Genomic DNA, 27,649 nt, shown 5'->3' with positions numbered 1-27,649 from the left:
TGGGAGTCCGGTTACTGTCTATTATGACAGTTAAGCTGTTATAGCTTTCTCAAAGGATCCCAAATATCACAGTAAGGGCAAGCATATAGCTATCAAATATAACTTTGTGAGGGATATTATTGCTAAAAAGAAGGTGATTCTTGAGTATATCCCTACAAGAGTTATGCTTGCAGATCCTTTTACTAAACCAATGACTAGAGAGTCATTCAATGAGCATGTAATGTAACGCCCGCCCTTACGTGGGCCCACGGCGGACGCTACAGTTCTACTATTCATTGTAATATGGGAAGTTCTTAAAGACTCTACCCAACCAAAAGCCAGATTCTTCTTCGCTAACCCTTCCTCCAAGCTCTTGCTGTCGATCTCCTGGGAACACCTCTCGGCCAGAAAGCAACAGGGAAGAGAAGGCAAAGGAGAGGAAGAAACAGGGAAGCGAAAAGGGGAAAAAGGCTCGAGGAGAGGGTTTATAAAGGGAAAAGGGTCGGCAGTTACGAACCCATCATCCCACGATGCAACCCCACTAGTGCCTCTCCTTCTTACTATAAGTACATTAGTCTCCCTGGTTAACATATCTGAACATCGATAAAGAAAGCATCAATTTCTTGTACACTCCTTACCAAAATCACTAGTTTTTTGAGGTTAGATTATTAGTTCCATACCTCGTGAAAACAGCCAGCAGTTCATTCGGATTAGAGGAAAGAGAATCAGTTACCCAGCGAGCCTGAGGCAGAGATGGTCGGGCAGAGGTAAAGCCTCGGAAGCAAAAATCTCCCGAGAAAGGAAGAAAATGCCCAAAAATGGTTCGCGCCGACGACTCGAACGAAGAAGGAATGAGGAATGGGAGGGCTCCTTGCAGCATATTTATAGTGTACAATAACCATCACTTTCTTCTTCTCGTTTGCAACTCCTCGTAGTTCTTCGTGCGACTACGACCGTATCAACTACGAGCCTCAGCCTCAAATGTCAGTTCCTCCCCACTGTGCCGAAGTCACGACTACCACTAAATATTTTCCTTCTTAATGTTCAGCCTCATTGAATAGATTTTATTTCGAGCTATAAAAAAAGTTAGAGGAATGAAGGTGCTGTACAATTTGGTTGAAATAAATAAATCATAAGAGGTTTTATAAATAATATGAACCATTTGTGTTGGCACAACAAGCTATTCAGGTATTCTATGCCCTCCCTCTAAAGCATGGACTTGACGGAAAGCCATATCAACAAGAGGAAGTTAGAAATACATTTGAGATTGAAGAACATATTATTTCAACATTTAAGCCTTGTAATTAATGTTAATGCAAGCCTGACGATGACGACGACGACGATAATGACAATGAAAATGAGGTTTGATTTTATATAAAAAACGAGCTCTTTTATATACGGTAAGGGAATTTTTATGAGTAATTGAGTTTTATTTGGCATATTTATATAACTTGTTGCTTATTTACTTGTTTATACACTGTCGTGTTAATAAATATTTGTAATTAACTGTTGATGCACTGTATTTTTTCTTATCTGTTATTACAGATGATATTATTTGCATATTCTTGTTGTTTTTCACCTGTTTACCTTACTAGAACAGTTGGTGGTAAGTTTTTTCCGCCCTCTTACTTATTTTATCTCATAAAAATTTTGTGCGCCATAGACCACTACTCTGCTGCCCAGTCCTTCAGCACCTGCCCAGTCTTCCCCATCTAGTGTTGTAGGGCCTTCGCATGCACCATCACCACCTAGTGCTGCAGGACTTTCGCATGCACCATCACCACCTAGTGCTGCAGGATCGTCGCATGCACCTTCGCCACCACAGTCGTCGCATTACAGTCTCCAAACCCTTCCATACAGTCCGTTACTGACCAGCCTCGGGAGTTTGTAGTCCCTCATGGCGATTCGTAAGTATTCAGATTGTTTTTTATATTTAGATTTTATTTTTTTATTACATCGACATCGCCATTTACTCCGTAATGTTTGCGACGAAATAGTTTTTTCGTCGCGAAAGTTAGCATCAAATTAGTTTTTCATCGCAAAATTTACGACGAAATTTTTTTTTGTCGCCATGTTTTGGAACGAAATTACTATTTCGTTGCAAAATTTGACGACGAATTTAAATTTCGTCGCAAAATTTAACTACAAATTTAAGATTTTTCGTTGCCACATGTTGCGACAGGCTTTTGGCAACGAACAAATTTTCGTCACAAAATCATTTTGCGATGAAAATTTCTTATTTTTTCGTCGCTAAATTCGTCGCAAAAACTTTGCTTTTTTTGTAGTGATGATATACAACATGAAAAAATACAGCATGAAACCAACATGACACACTCAGCTGCATGGTTATGGACCCCACTGCATGGATGTGGGACCCACTGCATGCAGTATGTCATGTTAGTTTCATGCTGCATTTTTTCATGCTGCATATCATTGCTCTAATTTATATATATATTTAAAAGTCGACCTCTAAAATATTCATTCCTATTGGCATAGAAACACCCTAATCATATAGCAGCTCAAACAATATGAGGGAAAAGAAAACATGCTTGATGCCACAAGAACCCTAAATAGTCCCCTTAAGCATCTCAGGGACAACCCTAGCTACAACCTGAGTTGAAAGCTAAAGATGAGTTGAAAGCTTGGATTCTTGTCCTCAAGCTAAAGAGAATACATCGGGACTAGCTGTGGGCACCATCCTTGGTTGGATATTAGCTGTCAAACCAACAAAAATCCATCAAACTATTTATATTTGCCAATATAAATCTCCTCAATTTCTCACCAGAATCTGTCTCCTATCTCTTGTTCTCTTCCTCTACCTATCATTCATAAAGCTCCACTTTAATGGAGGAAAAAAAAAGGCTGACACTAACTCCTCAACTAGTGCTAGTTCTTCATCTTTCAGAGATTTTCTTCTAAACTGAGCTTGCCAATCAGTGACAAGACAGTTTTTTAGAGGGTAGAAGGAGAAGAAGATGATGATGGTGGATGATGGCAGAAATGGTGGATCACAAAAGAAGAAGAAGCTGCAGTAGGAATAATAGTTTTGTCCTGAGAAACTTAGCTGGTGAGAAGAGGCTCAAGACTGCCATACCTGCCAAGGTCTGTGTTCTTCATCTCTTTCTAGAAAATTGATCTCGATACAGATACAGATACCAATGTTTTGATGCTCAAGATTGGGGTGTGCAGCAGAAGGACAAGGTTGGAGAAAGAGTGGCAAAGCTTCAGCAACTGGTTTCACCTTTTGGCAAGGTTGGAATTGAGAGAGATCAACTTGAGAGCCAATAACTGAAACTTACAAGTAGAAATTTACCTTTTTATTTTCTTTTTGCATGAACTCAGACAGATGCAGCCTCTGTGCTTGCTGAGGCCACTGCATACATCAAATTCCTCCAAGAACAAGTCCGGGTGCTGAGTGCTCCATATCTTGAAACAACAATGGCTGGGAAGATGGAAGTGAGTAATCTCTAAGAATTCACTGTGAAACATTCTCAAGTAAATATACTTTTCATCTACCAAAAATGACATAGAGTATGACAAATATACTATAATTTGGATACTGTAAATTGGATGCAGGAAAGTGATCATTACAGTCTGAGAAGGCGCAGCCTCTGCCTCGTGCCGATTGACTCAATACACAAGCTTGCACAAAGCAATGGAGCTGATCTGTGGGCACCAGTGAACGCAAGGAAAAAAACAACAAAATACTGATGACTGAAATCTTTGGCAACTCATGACTTGCATCTGTTTGTTGAGATGTGTTTAAATTGATTGATTCCCCTTATTGACCTAAGAATTCATCACAGTTCCCCACATCTCAAGTCATACTTAGATAGTTTACACCGATATGTAACTTATAATGATTTTGTAAATGTTTTATACATGTGCCGAAATGGTTGCTGGAGCTGTGATATTTTAGCTCATCTAGTGAAGAATGTGTTGATGCAATCGACCTCTAGGGATTTGATGTTTGTTTAACAATACAATATGTTTAATGGAGTTTGATCAAGATTAACCTAGTCAAGAGAGAAGTCTAGTCGGATCAAAGTTGACCAGATGACTGGCAAAGGGAAAAGTCCAGTCAAGTCAAGGTTGACCGGATGGTTGACAAAGGGAAAAGTCCAGTTAGGTCAAGATTGACTAAATGACTAATAAAGGACAAAGATCAAAGTCCAAGTAGGTCAAGGGTGACTGGATGCTTGGCAAGAGGAAAAATCCTAAGAGAGTAAAGCTTAGATAGTGAGAAGTCTTAGAGGAGTGAACTTCAAACAAGAGGAAAAACTCTAAGGGTCCATTTACTTGGAAGTGCGGAAAGGAAAACTGTGGAAAGTTTTCCTCCGTACCTATCCATCCGTTGTTTACTTTTATAAAATTTTACGAAAGAACAGAAAGAGAATCCATCCGCGGATAAATTTTCCCTCAAAACCGGTCCCCCCAAAATCGGGCGGAAAGCACAGACGGACAGAAAAAAAGACATTTCACTCCTCCGTGTCCAGCGCGCGACGCCGTGTCGACGCGATTTCCTCCGTGTCCAGCGCGCGACGTCGATGCCCTTCGTCGGATCTGGTCGTCGACGCCCTTCGTCGGATCTAGTCGCCGACGCCTTCGTCGGATCTGGTCGCCGACGCCCTGCAGCAGCGTCGACCACTCGCCAACGCCCTTCGCCGCCGGTCTTCGCCGGATCTGGTCGGCAACACCATTTGCAGCAGCGTCGACCACTCGCCGACGCTCTTCGCCGTCGGTCTTCGCCGGCGTCGCCGCGGGTCTTCACCGCCGGTCTTCGCCCCCTTTGCAGCAGCGTAGAAGCCGGTCTTCGCCCCCTTTGCAGCAGCGTAGAAGAAGGTATTGAGAGGGTGTTTCGACACGAGGAAGAGGAAGAAGAAGGTATTCTTCGATAGGGATATTTTAGCCAATAAAGGTAAATTTTGTTTTCCTTCCTTAATTGAGGTAAACAAAATAATTAGAGGATGGATTCTATTCCCTTTCCCTAGGTTTGTGTTATCCTTAGGTGTGTGTCATCCCTTCCTCATCCACTCTTCCAAGTAAACTGAGCATAAAGGAGTGAACCTTAGGCAATGAGAAGCCTTGGAGAAGTGAACTCCAAGCAAAAATAAAATCCTAAGGAAGTAAATCTTAGGTAATGAGAAGTCTTAGAGGAGTGAACTCTAAGCAAAGGTAAAACTCTAAAGGAGTGAACCTTAGGTAATGAGAAGTCTTGGAGGAGTGAACTCCAAGCAAGTGTGACCGAAACAAGATTTATGGTCGACCACGCGCGGTCAACCAGACCAACGTATTTAGTCAATCGAAGTATAGTATTTTGTATTGAAGTGTCCAAGTTGGGACAAAACACTTGAGCGATAATTCGACTAAGAAACCAACTTGGAGTTCTAAATCGAGATCAGACAATCTAACTGTCATATAACTCATGCATCTATATATTTACAGGACTATTCTTATTGTGCTAATTTTTTTTGCAAGAAAATAAAATTTGGGTCGATCGAAAGTATCGATCAACTGAATAGCAGAATCGGTAAACCGAATAGGATCAGTAGACCAAATAGGTTCGACCAACCGATCATAAGAATAATGCACAGATCAGGTCGTGTTCAAACCCAAATGAAAACAGAAGTTCAGTCGACTGATCAGGAGGATCAGTCGACCGAATAAATATGGAAAGCACAAATTGGATAAGCTCGGATCAAACAGTAAAGGAAATCTAGAGTTCAATCGCCTGATCAGGTGGTTCAGTTGACCGAAAAAATGAATTTCGCAGGATTGATCTGATCAGATCGGAGCACACAAGGAAAGAAAAGGTTCAATCGATCAAACAGTGTTCAGCCGACTGGATGAAACTTATAAAATAAGTCTCAAGATCCGAGACTAAATAACAAATTCTCTCGACTTATCTTTCTTTACTGTTCAGTTCATGCAAGTATTGCTACCGCGACGCCAAGAGGCTTTCTGACAACCATGACGAAACGCTAATCTAAAGTTGTCAGTATATTCTTTTTGTACTTGCATTTATTTAAAAGGGGATAGTAGTTTGTTACTATCTTCCTCATTTCTTGTACGCCTTCTCTTCTTCTCCAAAAGTTTTCGAAGAAAAGAATTTTAGTAGATTGCCCAATCAGAAACAGTCCAAGGGATCATGAACCTTGGAGTAACAATCATTGGATTGTGAACCAAGTAACCGATCGTATTTTTGTTCTTCTGTTGTGTATCTCTGACTTTATTTTGTTAAAAGAAAAAGAATAAATTTTAAATAAGCGATATTCACACCCCCCCCCCCCCCCCCCTCTATCACTATTTTTGGTCCTATAGAATGTCGCTTGGTTTTCATATTGGTTGTATATGTCATTGCATCAGAACTCAAAAGGTTTGTATAGTTTGTTTCTTGATGCTTAAGTAATTAAATAAATACTATGTTATCGGGACAGCCACCGTGGCCTGTACATTGGACATGAAGTGAAAATTTATAAATTTTCATTTAGGTCAATTGAGCCTATCTTGCAAATTATCTTGTAAGGTTGAGATGAGAGTATGCGACATGTTTCCCTGATAGCTTGAAAAAAGGCTCAAGTTCCTATCTTGTAATTCTTCACTATGCAAGTTTGCAAACTAAAAAGCTCAATTCCATGCAAGACAGTTCTAAATTGTCACATAGGCTTCAGAAAGCAGAAAGCAGTAGACCATGACGATCTTATTCATGTCATCATTCAGTTAACAATAGCAAAATAGTATCAAGAATATTGACATTTTAGAATTAATATGACTATGAACGAAGAGCTACATCATTCTCATCATTATTTATTGGATAGCCTAAGATAACATTTCCAATCGCACAAGACCACCTTTTTACCCTGATGAAGTTCCCAATAGTTTCTGAATGTCCTTCTGCAAGTAGAGTAAATTCAATAATAGTAAACTTAATATACATACAAGCGCAAATGTAAATCACAATTAGTGGTGGAACCTCAATTTTCAAGGGTGATGTTGTTGGTGAATATCTCTCAACAACTGTGCCATCTTTGCCCACAAGAAACTTTGTGAAGTTCCACTTGATGCGATTACCTAGAAACCCACCTTTCTTTGATTTCAAGAACTTGTATAATGGTGCAGCATTTTCACCGTTCACTTCAACCTGGAAAGATGAAGGAATATTGACGTTACTCGATGATGCCAACTATCAGGGGATCATATTCTTCTCAGGGGTTTTAGATGGTCTTTTAAGTTCATATGTATTAATTTCATCTAGTTTCTTTTGGCTTAGTCTGATCCTTTCATGAAGATATTTCTTCTGAAGCAAAAGGTTTCCTAGTAATTGGGCAAAGAGAGAGATGTGCCTTTCTCATTATGCTAGAAAAAGTAGTACTACAAAAAATAAATGAGAGGAATAGCAATTTTTAGTTAGCTGACTTTGTATTAATATCCTTTTAAGGGTATAAATATATAGATTCTTAAAAACTCTGGTTTGTGTTAAGTCGATCAGCTATAACATGGTATTAGAGTGGAAGGTCTAATATATTCAAATATCACTAGTGACAATAATATTTTATTATCAAATCATGCGTTAGGTTTGAACCAATTAAGTGAAGTATACTCATCCACATTCCACACATGATGGGAGTGTTAAAGATATGACTACATATTTTGGTCTCTTCCCTAAAAGATTAATTTTTGGGATAAGTAGTTAGTTGATGAACTTTAATAGTAAAACTAGGATGCTTAGCGTGCATGCATCACAGTTCAAAAACTAATATCTTACAGCATGTATAAGAGCCTTAGTCCCGAGATGCATGAAGATCAAATTGTCAGATTGGCTGTATATGAAGTTCAACATTTGAATTTGAGAATATACATTATTGGCACAATTACTAGGTGCTATCAAAATATTATAAACAATATCTCTTTTCTGCTTAAAACAGACTCCTCTGACACCATGAAATTTGCACATACAAGAAAGAATAAAAATATGGTTGTAAGAAAAATGCTACATGGGTTTTCAAATATTATGTGGCTGTAATTACCTTATCGAATATTGGAAACTCAGCTTTGAACCTTGTGCATACAGTCTCCTTAATTTCTTCATTGGTTCCAGGTTCTTGACTGCCAAACTGGTTGCAAGGAAATGCTAGTATTTCAAGTCCTACGACAAATTTGCAACCGCATACCTTGTAAGAACAAGAAATATTTGAATGATATAATAGCACAAGTAAAAAATATAAAATCACACCCTCATCTTTGTACTTCTCATACACAACATTCATCTCTTTGTAGTTGGAGTGAGTGAGACCACTGCAGTCAGTAAGTGAAAAATCAGAATACAATAAATAATAGTGTTTGCTGAATATAATGATAAATGTGACATTTGAAATTGCTGCTGATGTAGATACATGATTAATAAGATACAACTACGTGGTAGCTTTATGTGAAAATTTTCTAACCCCAAGTTCAATCTAAGAAAGATTATCAGATGTTTGACCTAACATGAACCGAACCGTATGGAAAGGAAATAGGTTCACATTTCATGAGAAGTGATACAACAGTGGAGATTTCCAAGTTTTTTTGCATGATTCTTCCACCTTGGCACAAATGTGAGATATCACAGGAGTGAAACAAATCTTCTAGGCAAATGATGATAGAAGAAATACATAATATAGAAAGACCATTTGGATAATATAGCAGACGAAACAATAAGCTCAATGACCTGGTATGTACCTACATACGATACATGCGTCAAACATAAAGAAGTAATCACTATATTTTAACAGAACATGTTCAAAAGATGGGGGAAAAAACACATTTTTATCTATGAAAAACCTGACTTCGAATCAATTGGACAGAAGAGAATTTGATTAGCAAAATACCATTTAGAAGCAACGTTAACAACAAGAAGAACTTTTCCACTGTAACTGCTCAGACCAACATCATTTCCGCTTATATCCTGTGATACGAAATCAAAAATCACATAATAGCACCAAGGAAGAAACGGAAGGAGGTAAATCTTACCTTCACATGGACATCGTAGATGGAATTGGGAACTTCCCCGGCCATTTCTTGAAGAGGCGGCTTCCAGTAGAAGAAGATGACAGCGGCAGCTAGTACGAAGAAGGAAGGCCAACTCTTGATCCGATACATGGCCGGATCAGTGCTCGCGATTGCAAGCGACGAAGGAAGATTGTGATGCGCTTGGAAACGGAGTCAAAGAGCCCCACTGGCAATACCCTAATTTTTCGATTTACCCAAACCTTTATTTTCTTTTTCAAAATACACGCTCTTTCTATTTTCGGCTGCCAAACATGAATGAAATAAGAAATTATAAGGTTGTTTTTGACACAATCTTCGTGTGTTTTCAAAATACACGCATGCTCTTAACGTGCACAAATCTTAAAGCAAGAAAATCACTCGATGGCTTGTTAATTTTTTAAATTTGAATTTTTCGTGTCATTATTTTTCTTTTCATTTCAATTATTTTGTTTCAATAAATTTATTATTTATATTATGCCATCGAGTGATTTTTTGCTTCAATAAATTTAAATTTGAATTTTTCGTGTCATTATTTTCTTTTCTATATTTATATTGAAGTTTTATAAATTTTAGAGTGGAATAAAAATTATTTTTATAAAAATGTTTGGTTATATGCACTTATGGCTGATCATTTAATATTTATCAAAAAAATAATAATTCAATACACAAAGCTTCTATCAGATTTTGAAAAAAAAAAAGAATTGGAATCTATCATGAACAATCTTCCCGTATATTATAAGAGATTATTTTCATAACTCTTCTTCTGTAAAAGGTAGAATCCACTACCTTAGCGGTTTCACACGATCAGTTTCCTGATATCTATGAGGAGATAAATTGAAAAATTACAATTGATTACGACTGCAGTTATTTTGATAACTTAAATCCATGATAGCAAGTGTCTTTATTAAATTTATAATAAGAATGGTAGATGTTTTCGCAATATAACAACTTAACAAGTGCTTCCAAACAAGTAATAAAAGATAGATGATAGAAACAAATTATAACTTATTTTCCATCTGTTTGTTTCCTTCATCGAAAAGGAAGAGGAGAAAATTTTTAAAATTTTATTAGTAAAAGATTTTAAAAAGAAAAAACATGCATCAAAAGAAGATTTTTTTTTTGATTGAGATGATAGATGATATTCAAGTAAACAATAAACCTAAAGCATAGCAATTTTTTCCCCAATGAAACATCTATCACAAATAAGTATGAATTCTTACAAAATGACTTGTACTTACCTTTGTGAATGTTGTTGCAATCTCGTCGAGGAAGATCGTCATCCACAAATGGAAGCAATAATTCGTGATTAGGCAAGGAAGAAGACGAGTCTGAAATAGTCATTACTTTTTCCTTCTTACCATCATAACACAAATTGCTGTTAATAAGATATATATGACCATATGAAAACTGTCAGGGAATTCTCAGTTTTGCCTACACCCACAGCCACAGCCACAGCCACGATATGTTATTACATTAACGATTCAGATGATGCATACATAAGAAATTTTATTTTACTCACGCACGAGTCTAGGGTTTAACAAAAGAAAAAAAGAAAAAAAAAAAAAAAGCATGAGAGATGCAACTACCAAGAACATGAAGGCTTAATTTCTGTGGGTCTCCTGCTTGTGTAACCTCTTGTAGATGAGACCTTATTTCTTGTCGTCACCTCCAAACTGTGTGGAATTTCCATTCCAGAAAACATTCTTGTCGATTGATGAATCGCCATCATGCCTCAGAGTGTGGATATTGCTGCCAAATTGTCTGGCTGGTCTCGGCTTAGCACTGCTTGAGGCACTGTCGGTGGCAGTGTTTCGGTTATCAGACTCCGATGAGCGATTCTGAAGAGCTGGATTAGAGCCTAAGAAAAAGCAGATGCACACAGTTAAGTTTTCCTATTAAGCAACAATGGAAAATTAAAACTGTAACAGACTGGAAAATTGTCTCTTCTCAAAAAAAAATGAATTGGGGAACATCAAATAATCCATGATGAACATACAGACGAGAATCTTGAAGAGCATGAATGAATAAGTAGGATTCTTACTGTGTTGCCAAGGGCCATCAGTTCTTGCAACCGTCTCAGAATTTGATGAGCTAGAATTCCCACCCAGATAGGAGAAGGGATTTACATACGACAAAACCCTTTTCACGTAATCGAAATACCCTCCGTTACTGTCATTTGAGGTGGTCATGTTCGTACTAGGTCGAACCCTATGGGGCTGAGTGGCTTGATTTCGAGGAACTACTATCAGTGCTTGCCGGCTAGCAAACCCAAGTTCAGACAATGTTCTCCGCATATCTGTGTAAACAAATAATACATAAATCTTTAAATTTGAGAAACATTATCACTAAGTCACATTTACGTGGAGTTCAGAAGAATATTTCTCTGCTGTCAAGTTCGCTAGAAGGTCATATCTTGATAATGTCAAATGCCAGCAAAATAGATGATATAATGGTGAGTTGAAGCATGATAAGGCTTCAAAAAGTACTCAAGGTTAGGTAAAAATAGTTATTGTTAGCAGGAATTTTAGTCGCAAGGACTTCAAGTTAAAGGAAAATTAATGTAAACTAGAACATGCTGTGCATGGACCTGACATGGCAGTAAAGTAGTCGACATAGACTTCAAAAGAATGGATTGATACTAAAGTTTGTTGAATCATGAATACAATGGAACACCAGAATCAGAATCAATTATCATGTGATAATAGTAAACAAAGAAATTTTGTTTCTCAATTAGTACTCATATTATGCCAAAACGTTAACCATTAAATAAAAATAGTGTTTATGCAAATAATAAATAACTAAGAAGAATATAACAAGATCCCATTTAAGGCTACAAAGATTGGTTTCACTTAACTTCATATTGAAATAATACAAGTCATTATGAAAACTATTCATGGTATAGTCTTGCATCGTGGCCAATGGAGCAATGATATTCATGCAAAGCAACCTCAATTATTTGGGAAAAACTGTGAATTCCATCAATCAGAAACTTTCCAAGAGTGAAAAGGGTTTCACTAGTAGTGCCCCATTTTTCGATTTACCACGTGCCCTGTTTGAATATTTAGTAACCCCACAGAAATATCAGACTTTTCGGCAGGAGGCAAACCAACAATTTAAGTATTCATCTCCGATGGGATCAATATAAACATTTGGTACCAGATGCAACAGGAAGATAGTTTCTTGGAAATAGTTAAATTTCGGCCCCAAGTAGAACTAAATGTCAAGTTTGACTCCTTGACAGTAACAAGATTGTGATAGAAATAAAGTTGTTTTGGACTTCAATGATATGGTTTTTCAAAGCCATCTAATTCTACCTAATGAGAAAAGGCAAATGAGGCATCCTTGGGCAGCCCTGTGATCCATGCTCAAGCCATTTTGAACATTTACAAAGTACAAGAGTGTTGTAATTGTGAAGGCTCATAAATATGTTAAAGACCATTAGAAATATAAAACTTTAAAACTTTTAAAAGAAAAATGAAAAAAAAAACTATATGAAAGATTAGTAATGCGGATTAAGTTGTTTTGCCTATGATTTATGAGTAACAACATGCTTCCATTAACTTGAAAGTACCCATTGCGGTATATTAGGGAAAATCTAATGTCAATTAGCACATGTAATGTCTCCTATGCTACCCATGTCAAGTGTGGCAATGGTATTCTAACCTACTGATACTCGACATAGTTTGACATACTTTTTTTATTTTTCTTATTTCTTATTTTGACTTAATGGTCGTGGGTTCAAGTCACGGAAACAACATCTTGCAATGTAGAGCTGCCCTTTTATCTAATAGTATTTTTTTATAAGTAAACAAGTAGAAGAAAATTATAGGAGTAAAATTTAAATGAATTTGTCTTCATGCATATTAAACAAAAAGAGCAAAACTTATTTCTAATTCAACTATCTAATTGATATTTTCTTTAACTCTTAACTGAAATAAAATTAAATGTGTAAAATTTAATTCATAGGTGTTGATGCAACCATGCCCCAAGTGGCCAAACTCAATAGTATGTTTTGATGTGTTGAGTACAGGATTTAAGTTAGGTTATTCATGTGTATATGAAGTCATGCAGGGACTTGTTACAATGCATACAAAGATTTGGCACGGCCAAGGTTGGAGATTGATTCAATGGCTTGAGGTCTGTTAGATATTGAAGAAGGATGTTATGGGACACCCAAGGGACAATAAGACAAGGATCGAGATGGAAATGTTGACGGCAGCTAGAAGGAAGTGGACTACAAAGCCGAAGAGTGAGGATAACACGTGGAACCAACCAAGGGCTCAGTGCATCGAGGGACTTCTGACAACCCAAATAGAGATGGTTTCATGAGCAAACATCAAACGCAAGGTAACTCTTAAATAAGTTGTGAGAGTCAAGATACTTATAACAAGTTAGAGGGTAGTTCTTGGCTTAGGTGAATACTAGACCATTAGGATGATCGTAGTCGGTGATCTAGTGGACTGAATGGAAGGTTTAGTCGACTAATGATTGAGTCAACTGACTAATTGACTCAAGTTAATCAGTCAATGTTGGCTGAGTTGGTGAAGCAATCGAAGTTAACTGATGACATGATCCAATCAACTAATGTCTCAATGGAAAATATGGAAAACGGCCAAACTAGACTACGACAATTAGATGACCTAGGGGGTACAATGAAACAATCAATTGATGGTGGAGTCAGTTGATTGAAGTAGTTGTTGGCAAATTAAAGACTACAACAATCAGGAACACAATTGACTAACGATAAAACAAAATCGAAAGTGAAGCTGAAGATATTTAAAGGCCATAAAAGGAGGACCTAGGGGAGCATTCAAAGGCTTGTGTTACACTTATTATTCTAATCTCTTGAGCTCTCCATGATACTTATAACCTTAATCTTCTAAGCTTACCTTTCTACTAATCTTGTAAGAAGCTGTTGTAAAAGGTTTGTCTATCTTCAGAAGGAATTTAAGAAGGAAAAAAAGTAGTGGGTTTTTTAGAGTGATTCGTCAAAGAGTCATATATTGTGGAGTAGGAACGTGGGTTTTATACCACATTACCTCAACGTATCAGCGTTTGTATCCTTGTTCCTATTTATTTCAGCTATAATTGACCTTGCTAAGGTATCAGCAAGAGCATAAGTTGCATTTGTAGCACAGATAATACTTTAACATTGCTCCCATATATTGCATGACATTCATTTTAGTATTAGCAAGATGTAATCAATAGTCACAACAATTATAATATTATAACTTATGGCGCTAAATCATCAGTTGGAAACCAAAGCTCCAACACAACACAAGATTTTAAGCCTTGGTTTGGAACAATTAGCCAACTAGTTTTGCCTCTCTAAGTAAAAGAATGATACAAAAGATGTAGTCATTCATCATGACTAACATGAATCAACTGATAAAATTAATCAAAAAAACATTAATAAAAGCATGGTGATCCAAACTACATCCAAGAAATGACACCATGAAATCTTAACATGATCAAAATCAACAAAGCATGTTGCCAAATTTTAAAAGGTTGATTACCTTCATCATTGAATAACCTCCGTGGATAAGGAACAGCCAAATCATATGAGCTTAGAACGTTATCCAAGTTCTCGTCAACAAAGATTTTCACAGAATTCAGAGTATCGTTTATAGTTAGTTTCGTCTGGAGATTGTTCCCAGTTGGCATACGAATATTAAGATGAATATCATTTGACTTCACGGGATTTGACAAACCACTAGAAAAATCAATCTTCTTAACTTGAGTAGTTGTCTCTTGTGCTTCAGTAGCAACCTGAGAAGGTATTGAACAAAGTATAGTATTGTTCCCATCTGGCTCTGAAAAAGCTGCAGCCTGGCTGTTATCAACAGTTGTATTTGAAATTGGGAAATTATTTTCTCCAAGATCAGAAGTTGTAGAATTAATGTTCTTTAGAGAATGCAGATCTTCACCACTTAAACAATCCACATCTCTAGTCTTCACAGCAGCAATAGAATCAGCTTGAGAACTGGTTTCCCCCACTAGTGTATTTTCTTTCTGCAACACAGTAGTACATAACAAGCTAGTACCGCAGAAAAAAAAAAGTTTACAAATACGTAAAGCATAATCGATTCATTGGTTGACTGAGCCTCTCCCCTACCAATTGCTGAGAATCAGTTGGTGTTTTAGATTCCGACTTGCCAGTCGGTTTATCAGATGAAGTTGACGGAACATTTGATTCACCAGAGGTTTCAGATGGAACCACACTGGAACTGGGAACAGTATTTAGAGTGTCAGGCTCTTTGGATGAGAGTGCTACTGTCAAAAGTGTTAGAGCTGCCTCCTGTAAGCAACAAGTGGCTCAGTGCTTGGCTTTCTTATAACAAGTGTGATGTAAATACAATCTAGCAATAAATACCAACAAAAGCATTGTATGTAGTAACAACCTGCATTTGCAGTGCTGCCCAAGCTTTGTCAATATTCGTTAAAAGATTTTCTATAGCAATGTATCCCACTGAAAAATCAACAAACAAGACAAGGAATAGCCAAATTAGTCAGTCAGAACAACTAATCTGCACTCCCAAGGGAAATATATGCATTCATATTTACCATGATGCCATAGCATAACACCATTAAGTCCAATGGCAGTAAGACTTGGAGTACCTCTCTGTGGATCTGAACAATGTTAAGGTAAACAGAAACGAGTTCCAACTTGTAGAGCTTAATACCATGAGCATATTATATAAATCCTCAGTTAGGGTTTGTGCGATAACCAGCCACATGAAATCTTAACAAATAGAAGGTAAAAGTTAAGATATAAAGGTATATTTTTCAAATACTTCAAATGTCAGCACTGTATTTTTTTTTGCCAATTGGACTTTAGCATACAAGGAAGTTTTATGTGGAAATAAAAAGAAAAGGAAAAGAAAATTATCTTCAGATTAGAAAAGGCAACTTTTCCTCTCATTTCTGATCTTCTTTTCTCACTGCCTAGACTTCAATAAACTCCCACCATGTAAAACATGAACAATATGCTGACAGCAGACACTGCGAGACACATAAATAAGTGAAAAAATAATAGGACCTTAGAATCATTCAACTGGTTCCACTTGAAACAAATCTAGACAAAAGCTAACCCATTAAGAAATGAAAATAAATCAGAAATTAAATCAAAATCATCATAATAAGAAAAAAAAAGAATGGATTTTACGTTATAAGAGTGCATGATGACAGAAAAAGAAAATTTGGTGGCATAGTGAGAGAAAGTTGACAATAGCCAAGGTGAACACTTCAAAATAATTGACAAAACAAGATAAGTTACTGACTGCTTTGGTAATGAAGTGATAGCTTAGATGATATAAGATCCACTATGAGAGTTAGTTGGAGTTTTATTTCTCTGGTAAGTAAGTTGCACTCCATAGCACTTCTCATGAGGCACCTGCTTAGGTCACAATTGACAGAAGTTGCCTGCCGGATAAGACTTAAAGGTATGGGGTTGCAACTTGACTAATATTAGATGCTGCATAAGTGCCTTTATCAAAGCCATCATGTATGAGGAAGGATTCATCAATGTATCTTCTGAGAAGATGAAACATTGTTGTCCATATTGAAACTCGTCTAGGTTCTCTAACACTACAAACTAAACTACTGAAGAAAAAAAAAAGTGAACCAAAAATGAGCCTTTCCTTTCAATATAAGGAAATGCTCACAGGAATGTCCTATTTTTCAACCAAAAAGGGAATTGGTTGGAACCAGCATGTAATCAATCAATCTAACAATATATATAGAGAAATTTATTAGTGATACATTCTATAGACTTCAGTAGATGGAGAAATTGAGACTTAGCATGGTTTGATGTTGCACAGAGAGAGACCTAGTATGATAATTAGGTATCCTTTTCTGCTTTCACATGAGGAGGCGGATTTTACAAAAAAGGAAAATGAAGATGAAAGTTGGAATTTTTCACAAAAGTAAATCTCTCTTAAAGCATATGGTGGAAAATACAAATTGCAACTCAAGATGAAAAATTATAAAGAAAAATGTATAGAGAAATTATCACAAGGAATTTCCATGATCCCATGAGACCTTGACTATCACATGACAAAATTAATCAAGATGAACCACAACAATTTGTATCTCTGTTGTGTCCAAGTATATGAAGAATAGCATTATTGATCCTGCTCATCTTATATAGTCAAAGGTTTAACTGACATTTCATAGGTTGAGAATCAAAGAATGTAAATGTCATTTCACTATCAGTTCAGTTGGTGAGACATCAGCATGCTACCAAATACCAGTTAAATTAAGAAAAATAAATATGAAACTGCTTTGAAAATTCCAGTGAATAATCCTGCACAAACTTTCAAACAATAAGAACTTGACCAGCATAGGATACAAATTGCAGAAAATTGTGATGCATCGACACTTCCCGCAGTCAAGTGCAAGAATATGCAACATTTTGATATTGATTCACCTGCCTAATTGAAGGCATAAATGTCAGAAGACAAAACAAGGGAATATGGTGGGCACAATAAAGCAGTCAAATATCTCTATTTCTAAATGTCTGATCTGATGTGAAGAAAAGTAACAACATACTCTTTGATCCAACCATGTATCTTCATCCATTTTGACTGAGTTTTCATCATCTCCTGATAAGGAAAGATAAAATATTAAAAATTCATTATGACTAAATTGTCAGAGAAGTCAATTATCTATTTCGTCAACAATAAATAAATGATGTAACATCATCATTCAATTCCCATTACATTGATGACCATATTTTCATTGATTGCTGTCACTTTAATTTGCATAGAACATAATACGAGGTTGTTAACCAAATTATGACAAGGCATTTACACTTTTTATATGTAAAATACATTAGTTTGCCCATGTCTATGCTTCAAGTCATGTGTTGCAACTGGCAAATCCTATATAATTGTGTGCCTCAGTTGGCATCTTCAAAGAAGAAACAACGGTAGGATTTCCAAATTTAATTAATTGGAAGATGGAATAACAGGTTGACGCCTCTTTCAAAGGCCCCCAAAATAACCAATTCTCCATAAAAACAGTAAATAACTTGTACCTGTTCTCTAAATAATAATTAAAATTCCCTAATTTGCTATGACTTAACCAAGATAAATCCCAGCCCAACCATAACTGGTTCTCCTTAAAAATTGGTAAAAATTAACTCATTCCTGAAAAAACTTGATCGATCGTACACCTATTCTCTAAATAACTTATTCCTTAAAAATAATGAAAATTCCCTAATTTTCTGTGACTTAACCAAGATAAATCCCTAGTTCCTACAAGTTTTAAAATTCACCCATAAAATTAAAACTTCCTGATCTAAAACTTCCAATTTAAACATTTCTAATTTTAAATTGCATTATACTTACTCACCAAGAAGTCATATCTAGGCAAGTTGTCAACATCTTCCATTTGAGTGTTCTTTTCAATGAGGAATAGTAGTAACACCCTCTGAGTCTTGACCTTTGAGAAATACAAAATCTAGAATTATTGCACTCTCTTTTATTTTGTTTTCTCCTTGTCAATTGAGTAAAGCATATATTGGAACTGATCATGAGGTAAAAAAGTCATCTATGGCTCACTTATAACAAAAGTTAACATGCTAGGATGGAAGTTTGAATAAGTTAGTATATTCTCCAATTTGAAAATTTTACCTTACATTTAATAATTTTATGATTAAATAAGCAAGCATTAGAATCTTTTTTCTCATAACATACCCAAACAAATTGGACAAGAAGGCTCCTAGAGCAATTTTTATAAGTCAAATGAAAATCTAGTATTCCTGTTCCATTAGAATTGTTTTGTTCAATTTCCTTTTTAGTATTCCATAAGTCTAACTATTTAAATTCTGTCAACAAAAGGCTCTTGTAAGGTCACATCGTCAAGGTGATTTCTAAGGCCAAGTCCACATTCAAGGGATCTCTAAGGTCACCAACTGGGAGATCTCTAAGGCCAAGTCATGAGTGGTTCTTCTACTTCTTTTGGATTATGGTTTACAGCATTAAAGGTTTGTTGTTCTTAAGAGAATGGCCACTCAGTACATAAGACTATAACGTTTGCATTATGGTTTATGGGCATATTTATTTAAAGGAACCAAATCACCACAACACACATTTGGAGTTAAGTTATGAATCAGGTTCCAAAAATTTAAGTGAAGTAGGAACTTAAGGTGAGGTGATATATTTAACATAATTGTCACTTTTGGATAATCTAATTTCTTAATATGCATGTCTTTGATGTATGAAATTTTGTGTAGGATAGTATTTACTTTATAATAGGATTTCTTTTCTCAAGGTAATATTCAATCTTCAGATCTTTATCATAGGCTTCATTTAGTGAAATTGGCTTAAATAATGTAACCCCCCTTTAGATTTTTACCTTATGTTTGTAACCCTTCAAATATGTCCATATATTCTATAACACAAAACGACTATTTCAGAATTATTGATCTAGTTGGAGCATATTCTTCTTTAAAGTTGAGTCCATTTCAAGCCAAGATTTGAAAAATGGTTGTTCTAGATATTCTAAAATAATTTATACAATTTCTCTAATCTTAATGGCTCAGCACCAGTAAGTGTCATCCTAGCAAATTATGCTTGTGATAGTATCATCCCAGTGTATCGATGCAGCTAAGAGTCAATTGGATTTTTAATTAGAGAGAAATTGATTACTCAATTAAGAATCATTAAGATTGTTATAAAAATCTTAAACTGGAATTGAATTCCAATCGAATTAATTCTACAAGTGTAGTAGAATTAATTAAGAAGGACATTGCCCTTAATTATCAGAGAATACTTCTTACCAAATTGAGATTATGGAGACATAGAAAGATATGGGGAAGATGGAAATTGATTGAGATTTTATTTCTCCCTCTTTCCTTGCCTTGTCTGAATAATGCCATCAGGACATATAGAGGTGATCAGCCATCCTTTGCTGAATTCTACACAAACCAAATTGTTAGCCAACTTCTCCCTCTCTCCCTCGTCGAGATTCGATCAAGAGTTGATTGGCTTCTCTTCCACTTCTCATGATCATCCTGGAGTTGGATGATCTCTCCCTCTCTTGAGGGATGTTGGATGTCGGTATGCTAGCACCTGCTCCACTACACTGGAGTTTCATACCACGTGCACAACATAGAGGTCAAACGCTTGGATGACTTTGATCCACAAAGTATCAATTTATTCTCATCTAGATGATTTTTTGTATTGTACTAATTTGCAGGACAAGCTCAATTGGCCTTGACAAAAAATTTAATACCCAATGCATCACCAATTGGACCTAGCATCCCAATAACCTTCACACAACTTAAACCTAAATCCAACTTTTTTCCTCATGTATAAATGATGCTCAAAGATTATCATAGGGAATCCTTAAAACATGTTAAGTTGAACTGGTAGAATAATGATTTTAAAAGAGTAAGCACTTTAAACAAAGTACTTTTACCATTTTAAAAGTGGATGCACACCTAAATTCATGCACTTTATTTTTTTGTCCTTTATATGCGTTAGTCATCGTAGTTACTTGCATAATGCTCAACAGTGCACAAATCTCGTTCACCGAGTGGTTGGGTAATGGCTAGGGTATAGCAACATAAGACCACAAGTTGACAATTTAACTAGTCCACAATAACCAACCTGACCAATACTAAATCAAAATTTAACACAAAACACAGAAAATCAGAGCAATTAACAAATCAAATAGATTGTCGATACAATTTGCAAAGACTGCAATTTCATAGAATGACGAAAAAGAATATCCTGAATTTTTCTGCCCTTCAAAAGCATGGTTTTAAAAATCCATATGCATAAGCTGCTTATGCAGGCACAAAAGGCTTATGCAATGTAGGACTGCTTTTTGTCTGCATATTACCTCATAAGACTTATGCAGACTAAATCAGGCCCTAGTTTGCCGAATTTCACTAATCATGCTCAAGTTAACATCTCTTTGATTAAAGAAGTTTTTCAAAATACATAAACATAAAAATATATTCTATGTATTAGGTCACTATATAATTTCTTTCAGATGTACCCTGCTGGTTGGCCAACATGCATTGTTATATTTATTTGTTTAGTGTTTAAGTATTTCTTACACTTTTATTCAAAATATTTTGAACTATGGATTTCTTGTTATTTTTCAGTGACACAAATTTGTTTATATCGATGGTTTTGAATGGATTATGATACAATACATAACAGAGGTAAATTCATAATTTTGACGCATGATGTTAAACATTATTATCAGTATAACTATTTCTATTTTTAAGAAACATGCACAAAAATTAAAGCACACAACCCAAATCTACATTTACATACTGCATATGCATTATGCAGTGGTTGGACCATATATCATGTAATGTATTTTTAAAATTTTGATTAAAAGTGAAACTCAACCTTGAATTATTAATAAATTTTTAGAAATTTTATCCCAAGGTGTGATTTTCCCTACAATAGAAAGTGGATAAAAATAGCCTATAATCACTTCAAAGAAGAGAGACTACAAACTACAGCTTCATATGCAGAATTGTGAACGTATTGACACTAGATGGTACCAAAATAACCTTACAGTCAATACCTAGGGAGCCTTGAGCGCTCAACCAAATTGAGAATGAGCTCCCCCACAAAAAAGATCCTATCTAGGGCACAAGGGTAGTCATGCACGAATGTCAATGCAAGATTCTCAAAAATAAGGACTCAAAAAATCTTTCAGTATTCTAAGATTAATAATGTTATGGACTTTGTCATGATCATTTAGGGTTTATTTCCTTGTGTGATGAAGAATTGAAAAAATGGATATACAGGGAGATAAAGAATGGAGGGAAGGAATGAGAAAGACATTGTCCTGAGTTATTTCCCTGAATAGATATATGGAGCAGGTGGATATTTTTAAGCTCAAACAAATTTCAAGTTTTCTACCAGTTTTAGGAGGATGAACTATGAAGGATGGATGCTCAAATTCATCCCTTCAAAATATTTGCCTTCCATCTTTATTTGTCAAAGGTAACAACAAAAAGATAATTCATTTGTCTGGCATCCCCACTCCATGCTCATCTTAACGTTCAAGGAAGCAGGCGCTTAGTCCTTTTTCAGAAAAATATATTACCCGAGTAATTTTTGATAGATGAAGCTCCTTGGAAATAAGTTTATTCAAACTTGTCGATTATTAATGCAAACATTTCCATGCTTAATAGCTAAGTTTTTCATTAACCAAACATAAATGGACTTGTCTTATGATAGTTTGCTTCCAGTTATACATAAACCAATAAATATACTAAGCAAACATCAAGCTTTAAGCACCTGTTCTTTTGTACCCCATAAAAGGTTAGTTAAATAGTACAACCACAAAAACTAGTCCACAATAAAGTTACCTGAAATGTATACCATGAAAAGTTTCTTTTGCTTTCTTGATTCATTGATTGCCTCGGTAATGGAACCTTTGAATGCTAAAGAATGTGTGGATCTTTCCATCTGTCCACCAAAAAACAAAGAGAGGAATAGTCAACATCAAGAGGAGTGAAAACTGAAAAATAGTCAACTTCATAGAGGCAAACAATTTATGAATAACCTTCTCCATCAAAGAAATAGCTTCGGATACACCAAACCGTAATGTCTAGAACTAAAAAGATAGCATTTATACAAGCCATTCACAAATTAGTCTGCGTATATCAAGTGGTGCTTGCCTCAACAACAAGTTAACAGATTATGAAATATATTATAGGTTCCCTTTCAAAAAAAATAGTAGGAAGACAACAACAAAGATCAAAGTATAAAGAGGAAGCAAACTTGATTCTTGTTTTGTAGGAAAACCAACACCAATTCAGAGTCGATTACGGCACAAATTCGAACCAAGAACGAACAAACTCTACTTAGGACCGTAATTGAACTCCATAAAACGCAGTTAACCCATAACTCGCACTGAATTCGGACCTCCTACCCGCGCCTTGAGATCTTCGCGAAAACCGGCACACACAATTGAGGAGAACGATTCGATGAGGGTGGATGGTACCTTAACCTGAGGGTTGCGGATCTCCGCGACGAGTAGAAGATAGATCTTCAGTGCTCTTGGAACGATCGACCACGAACGCCTTGGATTGGATTCCGTTCCGCTTCGGCTGCGGTCGGCTGTGACCGAAGCGAGAAATCGAGAGCCGATCGCCGATCTCTTGGTCTTCACTGAGGACCAGGAATGAGATTTTTTTTAACAAATCAGTATTTAAAAATAAAAGAAAACTTTTAAAACAAAAATTAAAATAACATTTCATATATTTTTATCACAAAAATATTTTATTATTCTAATATTATTATACGAGCTAAACTAACTATTACATTTATTTTACTTCAATTAAAAATATTACTATACATAAAACACTGCACTTTTAATATCATAAAGTATTAAAATAAAAAATATTTTAAGATGAAAAATATATTAAAATATTGATTTGAGTTTTTCTAATAATTTAGGATGGTTTTTTAATTTTTACCTAAAATTATTTATTTATTAAAAAAATATATTTAATACGTAAGATTCTCACTTTCTTGGGTCCGGGTCGGATCTGGAATTCTAATTTGGATCCGGGTCGGATCTTTTCCCACTTTCTTGGGTCGCAAGTCACAAGTCGTTATTTGGTGGCGTTGAGTTCACAATCCCCGATCTAGGGTTCCTGCTGCTTTCGTCGTCGTCGTCTTCCTTGAGTATCATGAAGATAGATTTCGGCGGCCTCGAATCGCTTCCTTCGGTTCGCGGAAGCGCCACTGACGATCTTGGCGAGGACATCTCCGCACCCCCTTTTTTCCAACTCCCGGCCTGTTCTGATGTCTGTGACGAATTTGTTGGTTTTGTTTCTGCTGGATCTGAGATTGTTAATGTATGGAGTGCTTTCTTCAGTTTGATGGATTCCAGAAGGACGCGGTCCAGATGGTGAAGCCCGCGAAAGGCACTACTACACTCGGTTTCATCTTTAAGGAGGGGGTTATTGTTGCTGCTGATTCGAGAGCCAGCATGGGAGGATACATCTGTAATCCTTAGCTCATTCAAAATATTCAGCTTTAATTATGTTATGGTGTTTTATGCTAGCGTAGCTTCTAGCATAGTGAAACGATCATTCTATGCAAAGTGAAGCTAAAGATTCTGGGTATGGATTTCACTTGGCAATTAGAATAACGATCCATGGTTGCTTTGGGTATTTTTAATTTAAATTTATGAAATACAGTAATTTTGTCGAGTCTCTCATGAATTTGTGTTCTCTCTTTCCACCATGAAAACTAGCCCTTCTGTTGCCGATAATAATGTTGTTGGCAGGAGTCATAAGCATTGTGCCTCTGATCGTGGACCACTTTCTAATCTTGTCAGCTATATATATGCTTATATGTAGAGCCCAAAAAGATTTCCTGCCAATCATGTTGTTTCTTCCTTTCAACACAGCTTGCCCATCTTATTTGTAGAACTTGAGAAAAGGAAAGGAAGAAAACATGATAAAGTCTGACCAGTTGTGTTGTGTATTTTTTATACTATTTCATGCAACCTCAGGTGGCACAAGCTATTATTGACTCATTAAAATGCTGTCTGAGTGAATGATCAGTCAAATCAGCACAATTACACCATGTGGTCAACGTTGTGCTGATCTTCTTATTGTCCTCTTTTTACCTTTTGCAGCTTCACAGAGTGTTAAGAAGATCATTGAGATAAATCCATATATGCTTGGTACAATGGCTGGAGGTGCTGCAGATTGTCAATTCTGGCATAGGAACTTGGGCATTAAGGTACCGTTGTTTGTAGCATGTGCAAAGTGTGCATATCCTATACAAGTTAAATTTATATCTTAGCTATAGGTAAATAATTGTCCTTAAATACTGAATATGGATTTTTTTTTCAGTGAAAATTCACAAATTTTGTATTTTTCCCTATGCAGTGTCGCCTTCATGAGCTGGCAAACAAGAGGAGAATCTCAGTCACCGGAGCTTCAAAGCTATTAGCTAATATACTTTACTCTTATCGAGGAATGGGACTTTCAGTAGGAACCATGATTGCTGGATGGGATGAAAAGGTGCATATATGTGATAATATATTTTTCCTTTTCGCCTGATTTTAGTGACGTTCTATGACGGATTCTCGTGAATTTAGGGGCCTGGGTTGTACTATGTTGATAGTGAAGGTGGAAGGCTCAAGGGAACACGCTTCTCAGTTGGGTCAGGAAGTCCATATGCTTACGGTGTTCTTGATAATGGGTATGCATTTGTTTTGCCATTGATTTGGGATGGTTCTTTTCTCATTATAGTTTAATATTTGAGTAACTTTGTTCTTTTTGTCATTCAGATATCGATTTGACATGTCAGTCGAGGAAGCTGCAGAATTGGCACGCCGAGCCATTTATCATGCAACTTTCCGCGATGGAGCTAGTGGTGGAGTAGCTAGTGGTATTACTTCTTTCTTTATTTCGTTTCCTTGGTATTCTTGTTGATTCTATTAATTGATTACTAATTAGTTTGTGTTTGTTCTTGCTTCATTTACTTTTCAATGTATGTATTTATTGCACCTTTATAATCGTCACATTGCCTACATGGGTTAGATCATATATTGTGGTTTAGTTGGGAGGATGAAATGAAAGGAACAGATTGGAGAAGGGATAGAAAATTGGGGGATGTCTTTAAGTAAATTTCACTCTTGTTTACTGAAATGGAGATGAAAATAAATATTGTGATACAATTTTCCATATTTGCGCTACAAACAAATGGAAAAAAAAAATTTGTTCGATCTACTATTACGTTTTCTTACCCAGTTTCTTGATTTCCTTTTGGTAATGTAACTTTCCATTTGTCATTTCTTCCTTCTCATTTTAGATCTAGCAAAAATAGCTCTGGGGTGGCAGAGAAGTGAGATCTCTATTTGATGTGTTTGTCTGTATGAACATTGAATTTGTATCTTATGCTAATAATAGCAAGTAGTGCTACGGCTGTCGACTGCTATTAATTCTATATTTGGATCTGAACTTCCTAGATATGTTTTTGTTAACATGCTGCTACGTTTTTCAGTTTATCACGTCGGCCCTGATGGATGGAAGAAGATGTCTGGTGACGATGTCGGCGAGCTTCATTACAAGTACTATCCCGTGGTGCCGACCCCAATTGAACAAGAGATGGCTGATGCTCCTGCAGCCTGATTCACTCTTCTTCCCCCAACTCACCTAATCTGAACATGTTGAAAGCATCTGAGACTTAAACAATAGATTTGGTGCTGTGATGGTGATATTTGCTTTATATTTGTTATGTCGGACATTTTATTCCTGTCTACTTCGATGGTCTATTTGCTCTCGGTTCAGGGTCCTGGAATAGCTCCTATTCCAAACCACCATAAGGAAATGTAATTATAGCTGCAGCGTTTCATTTCCTTCTTGATAGAATTCTTCTAGCGTCGATGCCACTGGCTTTGCATATTCTTTCATTGTTAGCATTCGGTTTCTGCTAAGAAGATTATGCTTGTGGTGGGGCTCGACGAGATTTCGATGGTTCACCCCTCATGGCAAGGGCTTCTCTGGGACCTTTCCAATGTCTCGTGAAGTTCGGTTCATGCGTCCCTAACGCTAAGCTTTTTGAAGTATCAGAAAATAATTCCTTGTGAAGGACTGAGCTGAAGTGGCCCGTAAGCCAATCGAATCCGGCGCCGGGCTGTGCGTTGGCGAGCTGCGCATCCATCGGACATGATACGACGGCCGATGGTGGCCGGACGGGGATGCGACAGCAGCTGGAGCAGGGCTGGGTTGGATGGGAGCGCACAACAGTGTACGAGAATGGGCCACAGGATAGCAAAACTCTATATATATATATCAATTCACATATAAAAAATACTTTAAAAAATTAATAATTTTTATATCATTTTATTAATTTTACAACTAATAAAAATAATTTTTTGATATTTTCTTTTGTAGTTTATTATTGATTCAAATCACATGACATACGATTAGCATTGATTCAAATCACATGGCATACGATTAGCACAGCCTTTGACGGGGTAGCTCATCTCAACTTTCAACTAAACATAGGGATTTGATCAATAAAGTATTTCTGTTAGAGTAGCAAGTGTCTAAAATTCTGGATATACTCGAGACTACCATTGCCCAGCTCAAAGCTCTGGATTCTACCGGTTATCATTCTAAGGACCAAGAAGACAGTCATTAGATTTTATGAATTTATCAGAAAAAATTAATAGGGCGTTTTTTTGATGATATATTAACAAAAAAAAAGTCATGCATTTGATAATTCAAAATAATTCCTAAATAACTTTCTAAAATCATTCTATTATTTTTATGAGTGAGGTGTACACTTTAAATTTATAGAAAGTGTAAGAACTGACTGTGTTGAGATATGGCTTCAGTCTGAGGCTAGGCTGAATGCTGAGAAGGGTACACATAGAGGCTCATTGTGTCCAATCTGATCCCCAAAACTCTTTCCAGCAACCAAAGCTATAGCTACAGGATTCAACTAGGTTTAGCTCAAAAGACAAGGGTTCAAAAGTTGATAGGTTTGAAAGTGCCATATGAGAAAAGGATGTGAACTAGAAAGGACTTACCGAGTATCCTATTTATACTGGGGCAGAGTCATGTAAGCGAAGAGAATTACAGCTCATCGTTTTGAAGAAAGTTCTAACAATTGACTTGAGATGAACCAAACTA

The 27,649-nt window shown here is 36.3% G+C and overlaps 4 protein-coding genes across 6 annotated transcripts; 2 read left to right on the top strand and 2 right to left on the bottom strand.

Annotated features, from left to right (window-relative positions):
• The first annotated feature begins 2,794 nt into the window (after positions 1 to 2,794).
• On the top strand, positions 2,795 to 3,902 carry LOC141828195 (transcription factor bHLH153-like). 2 transcript variants are annotated; one of them, XM_074715571.1, is made up of 4 exons: positions 2,795 to 3,081; positions 3,172 to 3,231; positions 3,322 to 3,435; positions 3,556 to 3,902. In XM_074715571.1, exons 1-4 carry the CDS (start codon positions 2,968 to 2,970, stop codon positions 3,688 to 3,690), a joined length of 423 nt encoding a protein of 140 aa, XP_074571672.1. In that variant the 5' UTR covers positions 2,795 to 2,967; the 3' UTR covers positions 3,691 to 3,902. The 2 variants fall into 2 exon arrangements, with proteins under 2 accessions (XP_074571672.1, XP_074571671.1); XM_074715570.1 differs by having other exon boundaries at positions 3,169 to 3,231.
• A 2,743-nt stretch (positions 3,903 to 6,645) lies between these two features.
• On the bottom strand, positions 6,646 to 9,211 carry LOC141826264 (putative glutathione peroxidase 2). The gene is made up of 6 exons (XM_074713508.1): positions 8,989 to 9,211; positions 8,847 to 8,923; positions 8,213 to 8,274; positions 8,007 to 8,125; positions 6,953 to 7,120; positions 6,646 to 6,873 (listed from the first exon to the last, which is right to left on the bottom strand). The coding sequence occupies exons 1-6, from the start codon at positions 9,115 to 9,117 to the stop codon at positions 6,835 to 6,837; spliced, it is 594 nt and encodes a 197-aa protein (XP_074569609.1). The 5' UTR covers positions 9,118 to 9,211; the 3' UTR covers positions 6,646 to 6,834.
• Positions 9,212 to 10,369: 1,158 nt separating this feature from the next.
• Positions 10,370 to 23,162, bottom strand: LOC141826263 (plant UBX domain-containing protein 11). 2 transcript variants are annotated; one of them, XM_074713506.1, is made up of 10 exons: positions 22,990 to 23,162; positions 22,352 to 22,451; positions 17,557 to 17,609; positions 17,357 to 17,438; positions 15,571 to 15,636; positions 15,408 to 15,475; positions 15,122 to 15,304; positions 14,523 to 15,018; positions 11,048 to 11,302; positions 10,370 to 10,864 (listed from the first exon to the last, which is right to left on the bottom strand). In XM_074713506.1, the coding sequence occupies exons 2-10, from the start codon at positions 22,449 to 22,451 to the stop codon at positions 10,656 to 10,658; spliced, it is 1,512 nt and encodes a 503-aa protein (XP_074569607.1). In that variant the 5' UTR covers positions 22,990 to 23,162; the 3' UTR covers positions 10,370 to 10,655. The 2 variants fall into 2 exon arrangements, with proteins under 2 accessions (XP_074569607.1, XP_074569608.1); XM_074713507.1 differs by having other exon boundaries at positions 22,996 to 23,162.
• Positions 23,163 to 23,618: 456 nt separating this feature from the next.
• Positions 23,619 to 26,380, top strand: LOC141828615 (proteasome subunit beta type-5-like). The gene is made up of 7 exons (XM_074716068.1): positions 23,619 to 23,797; positions 23,869 to 23,998; positions 24,637 to 24,743; positions 24,893 to 25,027; positions 25,105 to 25,208; positions 25,297 to 25,397; positions 26,013 to 26,380. The coding sequence occupies exons 1-7, from the start codon at positions 23,681 to 23,683 to the stop codon at positions 26,138 to 26,140; spliced, it is 822 nt and encodes a 273-aa protein (XP_074572169.1). The 5' UTR covers positions 23,619 to 23,680; the 3' UTR covers positions 26,141 to 26,380.
• The last annotated feature ends 1,269 nt before the right edge of the window (positions 26,381 to 27,649 follow it).

This window comes from Curcuma longa, chromosome 4 (assembly GCF_044706935.1).
Source record: "Curcuma longa cultivar G26 ecotype Majalengka, Jawa Barat chromosome 4, ITB_CL_G26_1.1, whole genome shotgun sequence".
NCBI classification, from domain to species: domain Eukaryota; kingdom Viridiplantae; phylum Streptophyta; class Magnoliopsida; order Zingiberales; family Zingiberaceae; genus Curcuma; species Curcuma longa.
Note: the sequence above shows the minus strand (reverse complement) of the source record. Positions and strands in the feature narration are given on the sequence as shown.